The 18,282-nt window shown below is 43.5% G+C and overlaps 1 protein-coding gene across 6 annotated transcripts in view; it reads right to left on the bottom strand.

Annotated features, from left to right (window-relative positions):
* Epb41l4b (erythrocyte membrane protein band 4.1 like 4B) overlaps positions 1-18,282 on the bottom strand; it is a 131,044-nt gene that overhangs the window by 71,385 nt on the left and 41,377 nt on the right. For all 6 annotated transcript variants that reach the window (XM_063261074.1, XM_063261086.1, XM_063261102.1 and 3 more), the window contains exons 3-6: positions 9,582-9,624; positions 8,703-8,781; positions 6,586-6,630; positions 4,697-4,749 (exon numbers count right to left, since the gene is read on the bottom strand). In XM_063261074.1, the coding sequence (XP_063117144.1) occupies positions 4,697-4,749; positions 6,586-6,630; positions 8,703-8,781; positions 9,582-9,624 (220 nt within the window). The remainder of the gene's footprint in view (positions 1-4,696; positions 4,750-6,585; positions 6,631-8,702; positions 8,782-9,581; positions 9,625-18,282) is intronic.

Genomic DNA, 18,282 nt, shown 5'->3' with positions numbered 1-18,282 from the left:
GTACACCATCATCTCAGTTATTACTATCTTTCTCCCAACTATTTTTTACCACCCAGGGAAGCCCAATTACATTTTCCCTGAGAAGCAGTAGAGCCTTGCATTTGCAATAAAAGGGAATTGCAGGGAATGAGGATCTGCCCAGAAACACCCATCGCACCAGGCTCTCATTAGGGCAGGTCAGAGCAGCACTTTAGGGGCTGCAGTGCTGGAGAGGATGGATCAAGAATTCAGTACATGCAGAATCCAGGGGAAGAACAAGGCGAGGAAGAAGGAAGGGAAGGAGGGAGGGAAGGAGGAAGCATGAGAGCACTGCAGGAGCAATTGCGACAAATCAGGCAGAACCTGGGAGGGAGCCGGCTGTGCAGAAAGGAGAAGCAGCCAGGCGAGCCATCCCAGCCAAATGCCCCAAGTGGGCTGCATGCTCCTTGCTCTTGCCAAGTCATGCATTGAAATGGAGGCTCCAGGACGCAGGTGACACAGGATATGAATAGGAAAACCTATTGCTCATGCCACCACTGCAGATCCCAGAATATAAGGAAAACTGTCCACAGTGTCTTCCAATACCTGGCTACGCTAAGAGTGGTCTATGCACCAGCACACACAGACATCACCTGGAAGTCTATTCCAGATGCAGGCTCAGAGCTCACCTAAAACCCCCTAACCTGCTCTTTAGAAGATGCCTGAGCCCAGGTACTCACTTGCCTGCAAAAAGCACTAATCTACAGCAATAGTTTCTGAACTTGAGAAGCGTCAGAATCACCTGGTGATTAAAACACATTGCTGGGCCCCACACCCAGTTTCTGAACCTATAGGTATGGAATAAGGCTCAGAATCTGCATTTCTAACGAGTTCTTAGAGGACACTGATGTGGCCAAGCCAGGAAACACACTAGGAGAAACTTCTGCTCCACACATCAAATCCACCAATGAACCAAGTGCACATGAGCAACTACCTCCAAGGACACCATGCACTATGTACTCAGCATTCCTTTTCATCACTCTGTTAGGCCACACTCAGCCAGCCCGGGCTTCTGAGGATCACAATCCCACAGTCCATCCTTCAGGTGCGGGACTCCAGCTGGTTGCAGTAGTGGATAAAATGTCCCTGTGCACACAGGGAAGTAGTAATACCAAACTCAGCAGGACCACAGAGGACTGTACAAGACAATGTCTGGCAAACAGCAGAGACCTGGCAAATGTCTCCTCATCTGCCTACAGCCCCTCACTTGTACTCCTAATACTAGGGGAGCCAGATCAGGTCGAGCAGTAGCTTGGTACCTTGGACAAGGGCACAAATGGAGATTCTGCTCTGGAAAAAATGTTTGCTCTGAAATATTAGGGCTGGTTTCCCAAGGGCAGAGGCCTCTATTGACTTCTGCCCAAGAGGTCACCATGAAACTAGGAAGCTGGAAAGGCCATTCAAGGTACACAGTAAAGCAATACCATCCTATGTCTGGACAGGACAGGACAGGACTAACACTGCCACTGATGTCATCAACAGTGGTGGGAAAAGCCAGACAGAGACAATGTATCCTGATGTGTTCTGACGGGGAACAGGCTAGCCTTTTACTCTCCTTTACTTCACTAAAACAGGCGTAAGTGGAGTCTAGTATACCATTCTGAGGCAGCACGCCTATCTTTCAAGAATCTGCTGGAGATTCTGATACTTCATTATTCTACACCTTTTGCAGCCTGGTCTCGCTCCAGGGACCAGGGACCCCCTCACTGTGGAGGGGGACAGAAACAGCTCAGGCAGAGGACAGCCTGAATCCCAATTCCACCCTGTATTAGCTGTGTGACCCTGGACAAGTCATTTAACTGCTCTGTGTCTGGATGTCTTATCTGCAAAACAAGATTGTTCCAAGGGGGGGGGGGAACCACAAGCACAAAACAAATGATTTCTTTCCTTCTTTTTCACCTTTTATTTAGAATAATTTTCCAATCTGCTATAAATTTATTCCACAAAAGCACAGATTCCATGCAGGGCCACTGTATCACAACTCAGGAGGCATCATTAATTCAAGGACAGCTGCAGCAAGATGTTCCACAAGGCTCAAGCATGGGAGGAAACACAACACATTTTACTCCTACCCACAGAGCCCAGGGTGGGCGGCTCAGCTGGGCTGGAGCAGACAGCAGGCAGCAGGCTACAGCATTTACCCGGAAGTGGGCCTGGGGAGGACGAATAGGCTGGCAAGAGCTATATGACAAGGGCTCCTCTGTGTGTGTGTGTGTGTGTGTGTGTGTGTGTGTGTGTGTGTGTGTATAAGGCTTCAGAGTCTGTTGTTCATTTGTACTGCCATAACGATTGGAAGTTAAATTACTGTTATGGCTCAGCTTAGGTGGGTAATGTCCCCAAGAAAGGCTTGTAGGTAGCTGATTTTATTCTTGTCTGTCTCTGCTTTGGGTGATGCAAAAGGCTCAGCTAGAGTGGGACTTGTAAGTGCTGTGCTGACTCCATTACACAGGGGTGGAGGATATGGTGACATGCGTGCCTTAGCCTCTAATCATTCTGGACAGCACACAAGCTGGCAATAATGTGTCAGTGGCCTTTGGAGAAAATCTCTCTAGTGAATTAATGCTTCCAGACATGACACAATGCTTTCATCTCATTAGCAATAAACACCCTGACATCTCCTGCTGGGCTACGTGGCCTAAAGGTACAGCCTCCTGGAGTTCAGGACTCCAGGGTTGAGGAAGATCACTGGCTATGCTGATGAAATGGATACTTGGCCAGAGTAGAAAGGCCATTGCCATATTTCCAAGCCATGCACACCCTCTGGCACTCACCATAAAGCCTGCTGCATCAGAGAAATATGGATACGAAACACTTAGCAATGTATTCAGCACAGATGGCTACCAATGACATTATGTCACCTCTACGCCAGTGCCTTCTGACCACAGGGACAGGCTTCCCATTTAGTCAAAGTCCCTTAGGGTCTTTTTAACCTCACTGATTCATTCATTCTGTACTTACTAAGCATTTACTGCAAGCCAAGCCCCCATTAGACAACAGGACTTACCAGGTGACTGAGGAATACAAGTATCCACTAATGTACCTTACACCCATTAAAAAATATCTTTATGAAAAGCTAGACATCATGTCACCTGTAACACCAGCACCTGGGAGGCTGAGGTGTAAGAGGATCACAGCAAGTTCAAGGCCAGCCTGGGCTACACTGAGTTCAAGGCCAGCCTGGACTATATAGCCACACCTTGTCTCAAAAAACTAAAAAACAACATCAAAACTCACTGGGATTGTTTTTTAAATGACAAAATACATTTACAAAAAATGCCAAGGCTAAACAAAATATGAAAGATTTGTATACAACTCTGATTAGAATTACATTTCTTAAAAATCCATTCAAAGTTCATAGAAACGCTTCCTTTCCCTGCCTGATTACTGTACTAGTTTCCTGATATTCTGTAGTAAGTATATAATCTGAAGAAATTTCTCAGATCAACTTCTAAAAACCGTTAAATTAAAAAGTGGCAAGCCAATCTTATTACGGTGTTCAAACATACTAATTATGAATAGATGTATCATAATTCATAACCCAATAGAAGTCAATGAACACACTGGTAAATGGATTCACAGCATATGTCTATCCGATGTGCTAATGAGACACTGTACGTGCAGCTACACATTAGCATTCTCCTAACTAGCACTGGAGACTTCAGCAAGTGTTTCTTATGCACTGTAAACTACAATCCACCAGCGCACCCTCGGGATGAATAGCCAACAGTGACACTCCTTGTCACCAGTCTCTCCACCTGACGACCTAGAGCACTGCTTCTACAACGACCTCAGAATCAGCTTCATCCAGCTACCCCTTCAAGGAGCTCCTGCTGCCTCAGCACCTCCCATCCAAGGCCCAATGAGGGCCAGCTCCTCCACTAGCACTCAGCTCCTCTTCTAGCTGCTCACTGCTCCCCGCTGCCACCACCCACCCATGGAAAAGCAGGCTGAGTCATCTCTGCCTCCTCCCTTACACCTAAGTCTCATCACGGAGTCCACCTCCGTGTACCACACCAAGGTTGTTTTCTGGCATGTGTGCACAACCACTTGCTAGGCTCGGTTTCTTATTATCTCTGTCTGGCCACCCTTTCTCTCTGGTTTACCAGCCCCAGCTCTGAGTCCTGCTTCAACCCTGCTCCCCATACCACCAACTTGGTCCTTCTAACATGCAGATCTGACCAGCTGACACCCTCAGGAGCTTACAAAGACTTAACTGCTACCCACTGAAGTTCCTGCAGTCTGAGGCCATCCACCCATGCAGCTTCTTGAACTTCATCCAGACATACATTCAATGGTGCTACCCCTTGCCCTCTTTTGGTGATGCTGGGGATTGAGTCCAGGGCCGCAGGCACTCTAGGCAAGCACATTCTATCTGCCGCAGAAATATACTCCAGCTCCTCTCAGCACTTTGGCTTTATGCCCTGGTCCCTGACTCTGCTCCGTCCCTTCACCCCTCCACAGCCCCGTCTCATCCAAGCCTGCATGCCTGCTGCTGAAGGGGTGCACTGTGCTTTGCATCCAACTTCCTCACTGAACTGCAAGGCACTTGGGGGTAAAGACCTACTCATTCACACACCAGGACAAAGTACAGCACTGGGCCTGGCATGGTACATACTTGTTTGTTGTAACGAAAAGTAGTAACATTAAAGCAGTAATTAACTACAAAAGATGAATGTACCTTGTAGACAGAGAGCAGCTAATTCCACAGCTGTTTCATAGGGACATTTCAATCTTAAAAAAAGAGAAGAAATTAATTTTAAATATGAAATTATATACTCACAAACATACAAAACATCAATAAAATCATTCTTCAAAAGGCAGTAATACCTAAGCAATGATTTTTGTTCTTAATTTATATTTTTGTTGTCTACATTAAAGAATGCAAATACTGGCACACTATAAGTTTCTCAAAATCAGCTCTCATCATATGGCAAAACAATCCAATCTAAGCATACTTTCTATCAATCCTGAAGGCAACTTTACTGAATTTGGCAAGCATGGAAAAGTCTGGAAAACAGAAAGAAAAGGGTCCCTTTGCATTATTTCAAAACTTATTTAAATTTATTTCATCTTGACCTAGTACATGTGGTTTTTCAAGCTGCCCTCAGTCATCCTTAAAACAAGGTATTAGTGTTAAAAATAAGAATATACCACATCTACTGTGGCTAGGACAGCAGGATATGCCCAGCATTCTACTATGTATTACTGAGGCAGAAAGGTAGAAGAGTGTTACCGCCAACCCGTGATCTCACTCACACTTACATTTCGAGGTTAGTTAGAAAAATAAAAATGACATACATTGGTATAGCACTTCATAGTTTTTATAAGCCTTTTCATATATCTCATGCAATTCGGTTAATGCATCCAGCTGTAAACTCCTGGGATGGACATGGCCACTGTTCCCCCCTCCCACTTTACAGATGAGGAAGTCTGTGTCGGGCTGTTCCCACCATCACCCAGCTCACAGCAGGCAGAACAGCAGTCTGCTATTCACAGCTGGGACTAGAATAGCATTCACTTTAAGGTACAATAAACCAACTAGGAGTGCATATAAACTGCAAAGTACTGTACAAATGCAAAGTGTTGTCATTAGTATTTTTCTAAACTGAAGACAATCTCTACAGTTACAAGGCCTTTATGTGAGAAGCACAGTATGGAGAGAGAGAAAAATATATGCACACTCATAATACAAACGCCAACCAAAGATCTATATTGCATGGCTGAATAAGGCAAATGTATACACTGTACAATCTTCTTGTTCTATTCAGTATATTTCACTGAAAATTTTACAGCATCTTTTCTATTGAGTTTTCAAATTCAGAAATTACACTTTTAAATTTCCTTCAGATTACATTCAAAAATCAGAATGTATTCTTGTAACATCAGATATATTACTTCTTAGACTCAATGTAGCCTTAACTTGTTATATAATAGAAAATATTCCATCCCTATGTAGAAAAATGACTTAACAGTAAAAGTTATGACTCCTGCAATCTGTTATCTTTAAAATAAATTAATATTGCATGCTAAATCAACTACTTCAGTGCTAATGCTTCTCATGCTCAATAATCTTTGTGAGTATCCAGAAGCCTTAGTATTTAAAAACCACTTTGCAAGGGGGAAAAGGAAATGAGATGAGATATCTAAACTTTTTTCTATTTGAATCAAAACATAACCTCTTTACATTACTTCAATGTAGATGGTGATGAATGAACCTTTTTGACTGTCCAAATATTTGTACGTGTATACATACTAATAACGTATCTTGCTTGCAAATACGACAAAAGCCATTATGAATGGGGCAGTGATGTGATCAGGGAGAGAATTATTCCCAAATACACATCACTTAAGATATTAAATGCTTTTGGAAATGCTTCAAGCATATAAGAATCATTTAAAACAGGATGATAATGACAGTGATACAAGTATTAGACTCACTTTACAATGCCTGGTGCACTTTTTTGAATTTTGAAAAGGGAACAAGGGTAAAAGAGTTAAAACAGTGAATTATTTTGAAATATACTATGATATATCCTGGATTAAGATTTAGAAAAAAAACATACTTACTTTCCAGAAAGAATGTCATGCCTGAGTTGTAAAACAAACAGGTACCTGACAAATATATACAAAAGTCAACAGAAGGTAAATCTCCCTGCCCCACCTCCAATCCCCAACTTCTCAACACAAATCCCACCCCAAGTACAGCCTGGGGTTTTGCACTGTCAAAGGGAGGCCAAAGTAAATGAGAACTTGGGTAAACATCTCCTTATGGGCCTCCAGGAAGGCACCCTACAACCTCAATGAGCTGGTGAGGGCATGTTGGGAATTTTCAAGATACTTGCAGGATGGAACATAGAACACTAAGAAATCCAATGACACCTTCCATAACCATTACGTGCTCAAGAAGCAAGCCCAACAGGCACACGGAACTCGGCATGCAGGCATGCAATGCATCTAATAAAACCAGCAGGGTGGAGCTGCTGAGTTCAGCCCTCAGCGACTCCAGCCAGCAGATTCCAGAATCACATCAACAAGTCTGTAACTGACTGGATCCTGCTAGCAACAGCTTGGGACTTTTCCTTCTGGTGCAGCCTAACTGCAGACCCTTAGCAAAATAGGTACACAGACCACAGACACACGTGTACATAGAACAGTCCGAGATTAGGACTGCAACTTGTTAGAGTGCCAAGAGAAAATGGAGAAGACAGCAAATAACAGAAATGGAACTTAGGCAGAAATAAACACCTTAGCTTCAGTATTTTGTTTTTTTTTTTAAACCAGGAGGATGAGGGCAACAGTACCACTTGCAATGCTTTGTAAAAACCAAGGCTGCCCATGCTCTACTCCATAGCTACAGAGTCAGAACCGTACATGTCAGAGTGGGCCCCCTTTTGAATTGCTCAAGAGCTTCCCAGGTGTTTTTGATTCACACCATTTGGTTTAAAAACCTCTGATTTTGGGGACAGAAGCAGCATGTTTCATAAAGAGCTCTGAAGAGGAACACTGGAGTAATTTGATTTGTTTGAACCTTGGGGAAAAAATGCAGGCAGCTGTTTTCTGTGAGATGGACAGAGGGGAATCTGGGTGACCTGGAAATCAAGGGGGTGATGGTGAAGGTTCTAGCACAGTTCAGAATGTCTGGCTTCTCAACAGGTGTTTAACTGTAATTTAACTTTACTTCTGAAATTCCAGATACTCACTTGTATATCCACATCAAGGGGAACACAGTACCAACATGCCCAGAACTTCTGATGCTTGCGGGAAAACCTAACCACAAAAGCCCTGAGGAGCCGGATACAGTGGTGAATGTTTGTAATCCCAGCACTTGGGAGGCTGTGGTACAAGGATCATGAGTTTGAGGCCAGCCCGGGCTACATAGAACAAGGCCAACCTGAACCACACACTGAGACCCTGTCTCAAAAACAAAAAACAAACAAACAACAACAACAACAAAGTCCTGTAGGCTATTTCAGTAAGGCAATGGTGACACACGGTTAGTCTTTAAAGTGTTAGTGGTCACCACTGCAGACTGCCTAGCTATGTACATATCACCATCATAATCCATCAGGCACAAAAAGTAATAAGGAAGCTTTGGGATATCAATGGCAGGAAAAGGCTGGGTAAAGAATTTCACAGATGGAAGGGTAGCTAGAGGGAAGATGCATATATAAAACGCTATTTTCCTTTGACACTTTCTGAAGTCCAAGAAATAAAGAAACACAGGTGGGCACAACAAAGATGACACAGAAGGGTTCAGACAACGTTGAGGTAACTCGCACAGTTTGTTTAAAAAGATGGTGTTTTCTACTGTAACAATCAGGGGGCTCTTTTGCAGCCTTAAAAAAAATAAGACAGTAATGTGGATTGGAAAATATTCTCTCAATATCAGCCTTCCCTTTTTTGTAGCTGAGACCAAATATAATACCATAAAACAATCAAAATGCCAAGGCCTAAGAAAATAGACATGGGACAAGAAAATAAATATGTTTATTAACTAAAAACAATATCAAATTAAGCAAAGCTTTGAATTTTCAACAGAATTTATTAGACCTGGAAAAATGCTAATAACTCTTGCTAAGAAATAGAGACAGCAAACAGAAAGGGAGGCAAGCCTACAACTTACAAGACTCATAAATCTAGGTGAGGCAAGCACTACCAGGCAGGATCCTCTGCGAATGTCCTACCTTGTAAACTCTTCTCGAAGGTTGTTCGGTTCTGAAGAATAGTATTTAACTCGAAAGTGCAAAGCGTAAGCAGGTCCAACTAAACATTTGTAGACAGAAGGTTGAAGTTGTTTCCCCAATTTTGAAGATCACAGAATGGATGAAAAGAAAAAAAAAATTAAAATCTGTAGCGCATTTGCCCTTCCATTTGGAGGGAACAACTGAGCATGCAAAGCTAGTACTGAAATGAACTTTTACGCTGACTACGACGATTTAACTGTTAACCTCATTTGGGTAGAAAAGGATCTGGGTGAATTACTAAGAGCTGGCACTTTACTTTGACCGCTGACGCCAAGATAGTCCAAGTTGGTATCTATGTTTTACAAAGTACAAAGCAGGCTAAAGGAAAATGACATAAGAAGCAAAGTATTCTGCCATCTAAAAACAAAACAAGTGTACCCTGAAGTATTTTGAAGAAAATACGAACCTTTAAAAAAATGACTCAAACATAAACATCATTAGAGAAGCACTGTTGCCTCCCGTACAGGAGTAAGTTGAACCACACCCCCAAGGAGAGCTCCCAGGCTCCCAGTCACTGAGCCTACTCTGTATTTCATTAGGAAGAGCGCACAGGAGGTGCAGTCACATTTTCAGGTTGTCTATCATTTCTCAATGGCAGGTGTGTCTTCAAATGAGAGTTCAGGTGGATTTTTGATACCTACTACAAACCATTATTTAAATTTTAAACTTTAACTTTGGCCAGCTTTAGTAAAATGTATACACTTAAAATTAGATTTCTATAAAAATGCTTTTAAGTTTTAGTGAAAACATAAAACCTCAAAACTTGGGCAAAGATGTTTACTGACAAATAAAAGACTAGACAAAATTCTGTTCACTTACTTTTCATCTGCTTTTTGATGGGTTTAGAATGATCCAGCCAGTGCTGAAAGAAAGAAAACATTTCTTCAGGAATCAATCAACAGCAAGATTTTAGGGCCTCATAGTTACTTACCCTCCTCTATAAACATGAGTAATTCTACCAACAAAAACCAGGGGCTGGATCAGGTTATGAGTTCTTTGCTTGGGGACCTGCAAAGTGCTTGGTATGATGTTCACAAATTGTGCATTTTTATGCACAAAATTGCATAAACAGGGTGCCATGCTTTTCCTAAGTTTTTAGAAGTAGTACCTACAACTGAAAACCCCTTAATGAATTGATCTGTAAAACCCCTGGCATCAGTGGAACCCCTCCATTGCCTTTTCCTTCAGACTTGCTCATGTTTTAATTAATCTTCTCCAATATGTCCTAGTCTCTGTTAAGCTAGCAGAAAGTACAAGCTATGATGTTAGAACCTCTCCTCATACCTCAGTCGTGAATTTCTATCAGCCTAGGTCCTGAAATGATAGAGCCAAAGTTCATGGCCCTTTTATTCTTTTGCCAAGGAAACGACCACATTGTAGATGGAAAGATAGGCAGGCATTTGCCTAAGATAATTTTGCTGTCAAAGAAGGTACAATATTGTAAGTTCCTTAAATTTTTACCAGAACTACTTCCGTCTGAAGTAAATAAGAGATCATGAACTATTTCCCTCACCTAAGAATGTCTCAAGAGCCTAACTTCCATTCATAGCTAGCTACAGAAGCAGGTTATGGCCAGATAAACCCATTGCAAAGTGAAAAAACTGTAAGCTGAAAAAAATTAAATTAAAATTAAAAATTAAAAGTTTACAGCTGCACATCACAGCTAAGTAACAGTGAGTACTGACTGTTCACTCTTGGTTGCCTGGGAATTGTAGTTTGCTGCCACTGTCACTGCCCAGGATCTGGAGAGAGTAGTGCTAGCCCAGGGAAAGATCAAAATTTAAAATCTGAAGTACAGTTTCTACTAAATGTGTATCACTTTTGCATCATCATGAAGTTGAATCACTGTAAGTCAGAGCCTGTCTGTACTGTGAGCCCCTTTGAAAATAAGCCCCTCACGATCAGGGACCTGCACTGAATCATTCCTGTGCTTCCTGTGACAGGCACTAGGTACAGTACTTAGCAGACACGTATTAGGGTGAGAAATGAACAACTGAAAATATGAATCATTTTTTTAAATGAGGTGAGTTAGGGAGCACTATTACACTGAGTAAACTCAACACCTGCTGGAACTTCAATGCTACAAAAACAGCTGGAATGATGACACAGCCAGAGTGGTTTTTCACTAGCTATTCAGAGCCAGAGGCCACTCTGCTGATTGCAGGGAACTTTCAGAAGCAATCTACACTCTACACATCCTAATAATGAGAAAGGGCGGGGCTAAATTAATATCGCGGGTACTCCACACATAACCAAAGCACCCCGTTAAGACTGTGTGGGAGGAGAGGGAGGAGGAAACACAAAAGCATGTAACAGATAAATTGCATCACAATAAGCCTATGAGCAGTGTGAGGGGAGAACGTGGGCTTTTGTTATGTCCACTCCCAGGCGGGCTGGTGTGTAATAAAAGAAGCAGATCACCACAGCAGGATGCTCATCTCAAAGGCGCACACACAGGACACTTCTCCTCATGATTAATAGCTCTGAATTGGAAATGACCTAAATGTCCATCGACAAAGGCAGATTAAAAAATGGCTCATCAATATAATGACATACTATTTAAGTGATGTAGGCCTATCTTTATTGATGTGGCAAGAGATCTATAACACAATGGCAGATAACCAGGTAGGATTCCATTTATATTAAATTATTATTTTCTATTAAGAGATGTCCAGAAAGATTTGCAGGGGTTATTTCTGGGTTGTGGAACGGGAATACTGTTTACTTTTTTCTTTTTATTTTTCTGCATTTAAAAAAAAATTCTCATGAGGATATTGTTAGCAGGGGAAGCTGGGTTGTCATTTCAGCATTCATTGTCATTTGCCTACCAGGCAGCTTTTGATTATCAGTCTGTGTTATGGTAATTAGGAATCACTACTACTCTCAGTTGAAAACCCCCAACCTGAGCCCTGGTAGGACAGATGCAGATTGGGTATAAGCATATTTACTCTCATGCCAACTACTTTGTGAATCGCTGTCTAAACCTATTCTTAAAGGAATCCAGCTTTTCCCTTGAAGAAAGTTCTCCCTGGAAACTTCTAGGCAATGCAGCCCAAGAACATCACAGCTTACAGAAGCTTGTCCTTTTTTTTTTTTTGCTTTCTCAAGTCCTCCTACTACAATTCAGAACAGATCAAGTTTTCAGCCCACTCTTCCTCTACCTTTACTGTCAAACTCTAATCTCTACTCAAGTCTAATTTGTGTGGTTTCCTTCTCCAAGATTTTCAGCTGTGGCTGTATACTATAATAATGCAAAACACTTTAAAGCAATCAGTATCCACGTCTTACCCAAGATTCATTGACCAGAGGTTCAGAGCACCCTGGTTTTGTAAATGCTCCCAGTATGTCCTTTAAAGCTTTAGTTCTGAAGATTTTTGCATCCTCTCTTATTTAGGAAGATGCACTGATAATCTTGAGTCATCCACCACCTTTCTGACAATGACTATTTGAGTTCCCTAAAATCTCAAGCAATCTCAACTTGTATGGGCTAGTCAGTCTTCATAGAAAAAGGTCCAAGTGTCTGTGGCAAAGTTTAACACACAGGCAGACCATGGCTGGGTGCCACAGGTAGTAGGCACGCTGTGCTATATCACTAATGGAGCTCCCTTACTCCAAGGTAGGGTCATGCCCCATCCTTCCTGATCAAAGCAAGACCTGCCAGAACCAAGTCCTATGAAAAGCCTGGGGTGCACTAAGCTAAGAAAGGAATCAGAAATAGTTTCCTTATTTTGAAAGCTCCTTGACCCCTTGAGGGAGTTTCAAATTGGGTTTTGGCAGCAGCATCAGAGGTGCTAAGAAACCCAGTCACAATCCAAAAATGAGAAAAGATAAAAATCATTTTGTATCTAACCAGCTCAAAGTGACCTGACTTTCTTCATAGCTGCAGGAGCTTACCAGGTTTTGGTCACTCATATTTTATCCCACAAGACTCTATGTGACTTGAATACTGAAGCAAAGAGAGCTCAATGTGGCATTTAGTAAATTCCATCCTATGCATGGCCAGAGGACTATACAGAGCAGCAGCAGGATCTGTCTGGGTGTTCACCTGTGTCCTGGCTAAATATATCCAGCTGCCTATCTGTAAAGCCAAGTAAACAGCTCTACGTCTCCCAAAAGACCATGGGACCAGTCACTGCAGATAGACAGATGCATTTCTGAGTTCAAATGGCAAGACATTTAACTCAAACATTAACGAGAATTAGCAAGGTGGTTTCTGATCTGAATTTTGTCATTGAAGTCCATCTGGCAAAGCCCTTCCCATAAATCAGGAAGTGTGAGGTGATCCTGGCAAAGCCCATCTGTTCTAGTAGTACATAAATTCTGGACACATAACACATACTCAGGCTGACTGCAGGTTACACAGGCTAAAAAATCTACACAGAAGAATGAGAAAGGGAATGCCCAAGAGAAGCTTGGGAATTAAAGAACATCCAAAATCCCTTTGCTGAACATCCCCAGAGCCCTTGCCATTAAGCTTGAGTGATAGAAATCATAATGGGATTTCAAGTACTACAGATTTCCTTGGGTTAAAAAGAATATCTAGCTTGTGTTTAAATTAGAGCTAGAATGAACCTGAAGAGGTAATCACATCCAAAGGATGAACAGAGAAGGAAAGAAGCATTTTGAGAGCTACTGTGTTGCATCCATCACCGGCTCAGGCCTCAAAGCAGATGACAATGAGCCTATAGATGGTGTGGGGAGTGTGGCCCTGGTAAGGGAAGGCAGGATTCATGTCCACATCCATTACTCATGCCTCTACACTGCGAACTAGCTTGAGGCTCCTACTTTACCTACAGAGGGATCTCTTCTTTTCACCAGGATGAAGCCCATAAATAGACTGATGCTAGCTCCTGGAGGTTTCTTTAAGGCTTTGTCTAAACAGAGATACATTCATTCACTTTCATCCAGCACTGATATTTGTACCTGGGCAGGAAAACATTCACCAGCTTTTCACTACCAGCTTTCAGAGAGGCTGCAGCTCTTCCTCAGCCCATATGATAATTCTCCATAGGACCATGGAGGAGGCAGAAGATCAGAGTTCAAGTCCCAGCTCTGCTACTCACTGATTTGCTGTCATGAGCAACCCTGTTCCTGAGCCTTGGCTTCCTTCCCCGTGAACTAAGCAAGCTGCCATGGCACTCTCTCAAGGTTCAAAGTATCCACAAAAACTGTACTGAACTATTCAAATCAATGGAAGCAGGAGGTTCATCTGATTTTCTGCTAGGCAAGTACTCTATGCAAGCTATACCCCTCAGTCTTTCTTTTCTCCTTTCTTTTCATGATCACATCTGAGTGGCACAAATGTCCAGCAGTGTGTGCAAAGTGGCCAGCAGAATGACCTTCCAAGCAATTGGCAGAATGAAGTCAGGGGGAGCCGCAGAGTCCTTTCCATATCCTCAGAGTCCCCCTGCAGACATCATGCCCATGTGTTAACTTCACTACACAGCTCTCCGTGTGGCCATTCCATGTTGCAAAGACCAGCGGGAAAACATATGCCAAGTCTTGAGACAAAAGCTTAAATCATCTTTTCTCTATTTCTTTGCTACAAAATGTATTGCCACCAAAAACAAACAAAACAAAACAAAATCCTATTTGTGTTGGTCTGGGGCTTAGGAAAGAGACATTCGGTGGCATCTACCGTCCATAATACCTGCTCCCTAAAGGAGGAGAAAATCTCCTCCTTGACTGTTGTTATTATCCCTACCTCAAATCTCTGCCTGGCAAACTTCTCTCCTCTTCTATTGACCACATCAATGATCACCTTCTCTCTGACAGCCGTTCATTTTATACAGGCACTCAGATACTCACAAAGGAGCCTGGATACCCTTTGCTAAACAACTGGCCATGCCACACTCCTAGGGACTACTTGTCTGTGTCTCCCAAAAGAACATGGCAGACAGGGACAGTTATCAGCTCATATTTGCAACCAGAGGGCTTCATTGGCATTAGGTAAGTTAACCAAGTCAAAGTTTAAAGTTTTATTTTTCTTTCTGTGCAAGCAAGTGTACGTGTGCATGTGTGCAAGCCAGGTATGGAATGGAACCAGTATAGTCTAGCAGAAACTGCTGGGCTTTGGAAGGATACCAAGTTCTGAATCCTGGTTTTGTCCTTACTTTAACCTTTACAAGGTTCCTAATGCCGCTGAACTTTGGATTTGTCAACTATAAAAAGGGTCTGCTTTATGGCCAGCTTTACAGATCTGGGATGAATATTAAATAAGAGTTATGCAAAGCTTTTAGTTCACTGCCTGGCTAGGGGTTGGAGGAAACTCAGAAAACAGCAGCTTTCATGACCACACAGTATGAAAGCCAGGAGGGTATAGGCCAGACAAAAAGCTTTGATATGTAAAACCACACACTGTTCCTGTTTTAAGTTGTACCAATATGTGATCTGCAGAGTGGGCCCTGGACGGTATCCCTCTTTAACTGGGAAATGGGAGGTCCCAGTTCCAACTGCTAAAAATAGGTGACACCAACAGGCGTTGACAGTTGCTTAAGGGCTGGGCAGGACACCATGGAAACCAGGCCTGGCTCTTTTCAGTGAGCTAGAGATGTAAGCTGAGTATATAAGAGCCCTGCTGGCCAGCCCAAGCCCTCTGATCCTTGTATCAGGGGCCAGGTGTGAGTATAAATACCTCTAGGAGCCCCAACTATGAGGCAATAAGCCAATGGCAAAGCCAACCATTCCTTTCCCATCCTTTATCCCACTCTCCCAGAAACACTTCCCGTGACATCCAGTTACCTCCCAGACCCTATAAAAATCAATGACACCCTCAGCAGCCATCCCAGCAGACCCTCGCAAAGGGCTCTTGATTAAATTTGCTAAGAATATTCCTGCAGGAGAATGGGCCTATGGGTTGCAGCTAACTTCACCTTCTCAGTGTGCTCACCTGTGACTCTGGTCCCCCATCAGCTTGCTCAGATAGGGAGAGGACCTGCCCTGTTGTGATCCAGATGTGATTTGTCTCCTAAAGGTTCAAGTGCTGGGAGCCTGGTCCTCAGTGTGGTGGTGCTGAAGTAGTGGAAGCTTTGAGAGGTGAAGCCCAGTGGAAAGGAGACTGAAACATGGAGGTTTACTCTCTTAATGCCTGAGTCACAGGAGTGAGTTAGGTATCATAGGACTGGATTCGTCCTTGAGAGAACAGGTTGTTACAAAGTGAGGCCACCTCATACACACGACCCCTCTGCATGCAGCTGTTCCTCCTTCTATTTCTCTGACACATTACAACATAGTCAGAAGGCCCTTGCCAGAGGCCAAACATGAGGGCATTCAATCTTGAACTTTAAGTTTCTAAAAAGTGTGACCTAAATAAGCTTCTTTACTTTATAAAACATTCAGCTTCAGGTATTTTTTTATAGCAACACAAAATCAACCAAAACAGAGACCCACACTCATGTCCCAGATTATAGATCCTTTTCTTCTTCATGAACTCACCGGGTTCTTCATTTCCCTCTTACACGGATGTTATTACCAATACATTATAGATAGGAGCACTGAGGCTGAAGAGCTCAGTATACTGGAATGAACACAACTGCTTGCAACTGCAAAGCCCAAGCCATGCTCCTCATTAAGTGATTTACCAATGTCTAATGGCTTTGTTTTCTCCAACTAGAAGTTGGAGAGATTTTGCAAATGCCTCTCTTATGGGCCTTCTGGAGCTAAAGAAGAAGCACTAAGTTGTGTACCTTAGTCTCAAGAATCACCAAGAAGAGGAAGAGCTGAGTCTTAGGATCTAGTCATTAGGCAATGTGTGTTTACATAGACAAATAAGCAGCCTGAGGCCACCAAAGCAAGCTGCCACAGAAGGCAAATGAGCTCAGACATTTACATAGGAGCTTCCTGGGAACTCAGGACAGGCTTCATAAGTTGTGCTCAACTGAGATGGCCTTGAAGGAGGGTGAGGGAGGGCCTTCTAGGGCTCAAGCAAAGGCACAGAGAGGAAGGCACAGGTCCTTAGGATCCAATCTATAAAGGCTCCAGCTGAGATCAAAGACTGGGATGACAAGAAGGGTCCTGGCAGGCTCTTCTGCACTCTTACATCCTCTGACTTGCAGGTGATGAGGACCCCACATTTGCCTTTGCAGGGACGAAATGTCTTTCATATCCATAAAGCAAGATGCTGGCAAGTCTCAAAACCTGCAGACTCTGCGCACCTGCAGGTATCTGGCCTGTCGTGAGCATCCCGCCTGCTGCATAGCAACAAGGCACTGGCAGGTGGAAAAGCCTGCCAACCAAGTCAGTAAAGTTCATGCCCAAGTCTGTCATAATGGAGTCACATCTAGAGCTTTCCAGGATGCCAAGCAGCTGGAGAAGGATTGCCTGGGAATGAAGATCTGCCAGCAAGGCAATAGAGACTTGGCTCGAAGGGCAAAAATGGTGGCACACCCCACTTCTCACCAGCGGAGACAGGCCAGGCACACTGGCTTCCCCGCCAGACTGAGAGCACTGATATGAGAATGAAACGAGCTCTTGGTGAGATCAAGGAACCCGATTTTAGAGATGAGAAAAATGAGGCCGAGAGAGAGAAGGTGGCCTATCTGAGCCACTAGAGGACTAAGAGGTACAAGCAGGCACAGGGTCCAGGGCAGACACCTCTCCTGGGTGGGCGGTAGATATTTCAAAGCCGAAACCACCACATTTCATGACACGCAGAAGGCAAAATGGAGAAGTGTTTCAGGAGACAGAAGGGCTGAAGAGCGTCAGATGCTGAGGACAAAGAGGGAATCTCTGAATGTGGCACTCAGGAAGCAGCTGAACACAGGTCTGTGAATGCAGGTGCAAAAAGAAAATGCAGAAGCAGGTGGATTCCCTGAGGACAGAGACAGGACGGACAGAAAGAGAAACTGGAATTGTAAGGCAAGGAAACTCAAGGTGTTTCAACAAAATGATCTTGGTCTTCTCAGAACGTGAGCTACCACAGTCATTATGGGGCCAGGACTCCAGGACTCTGCCCATGAACCACAAAGGGAACCAGGAGCGCTCAGGTGCCAGTGAGGAGCTGACCAGGCTTGGAGTGCAGCTCAGGAGTTGGATTTGGCTGAACGTGTGTGCTGTGCTGGTGCCAGGAGGCACAGCCGGGACTCTCCAGTTCCACTTGGCAACCTGCGAGAACCAGCAGAGGGAACAGACGGGCCTGTGAACTCTGGTAGCAGAGGGGCAGTGAGAACCAAAGCCTTCAAGGGGATGTAGATGAGACAGCAGAGCTTTATGCAGATGGGAAGGAAGGCACAGGTGGGAGGAGGCTGGATGAAGTAATAAGATAGGATGGGACCGTTACGGGCCAAGACCAGAGGGTCTTATGAAATGACAAATGTCAGAAATCTGGGTCTGGGAACGGTACCAGGACCCATAGGGGATTTGCATGAGGTTTGCTCAAATGAAGCTTAAGCACTATGGGAACCTGAAGCAGGTGGATTACAAATTTGAGCCTAGCCTGGACAACTTACCAAGACCTCATCTCAAAATAAAAAATAAAAAAGGTTTAGGGATGTAGCTCAGTATGAAGGCCCTGGGTTCAATC

Source organism: Cavia porcellus, unplaced genomic scaffold, assembly GCF_034190915.1.
Source record: "Cavia porcellus strain 051 isolate PalLab524CR breed Dunkin Hartley unplaced genomic scaffold, mCavPor4.1 scaffold_1, whole genome shotgun sequence".
NCBI lineage: Eukaryota > Metazoa > Chordata > Mammalia > Rodentia > Caviidae > Cavia > Cavia porcellus.
This window is presented reverse-complemented; position numbering and strand designations above follow the sequence as displayed.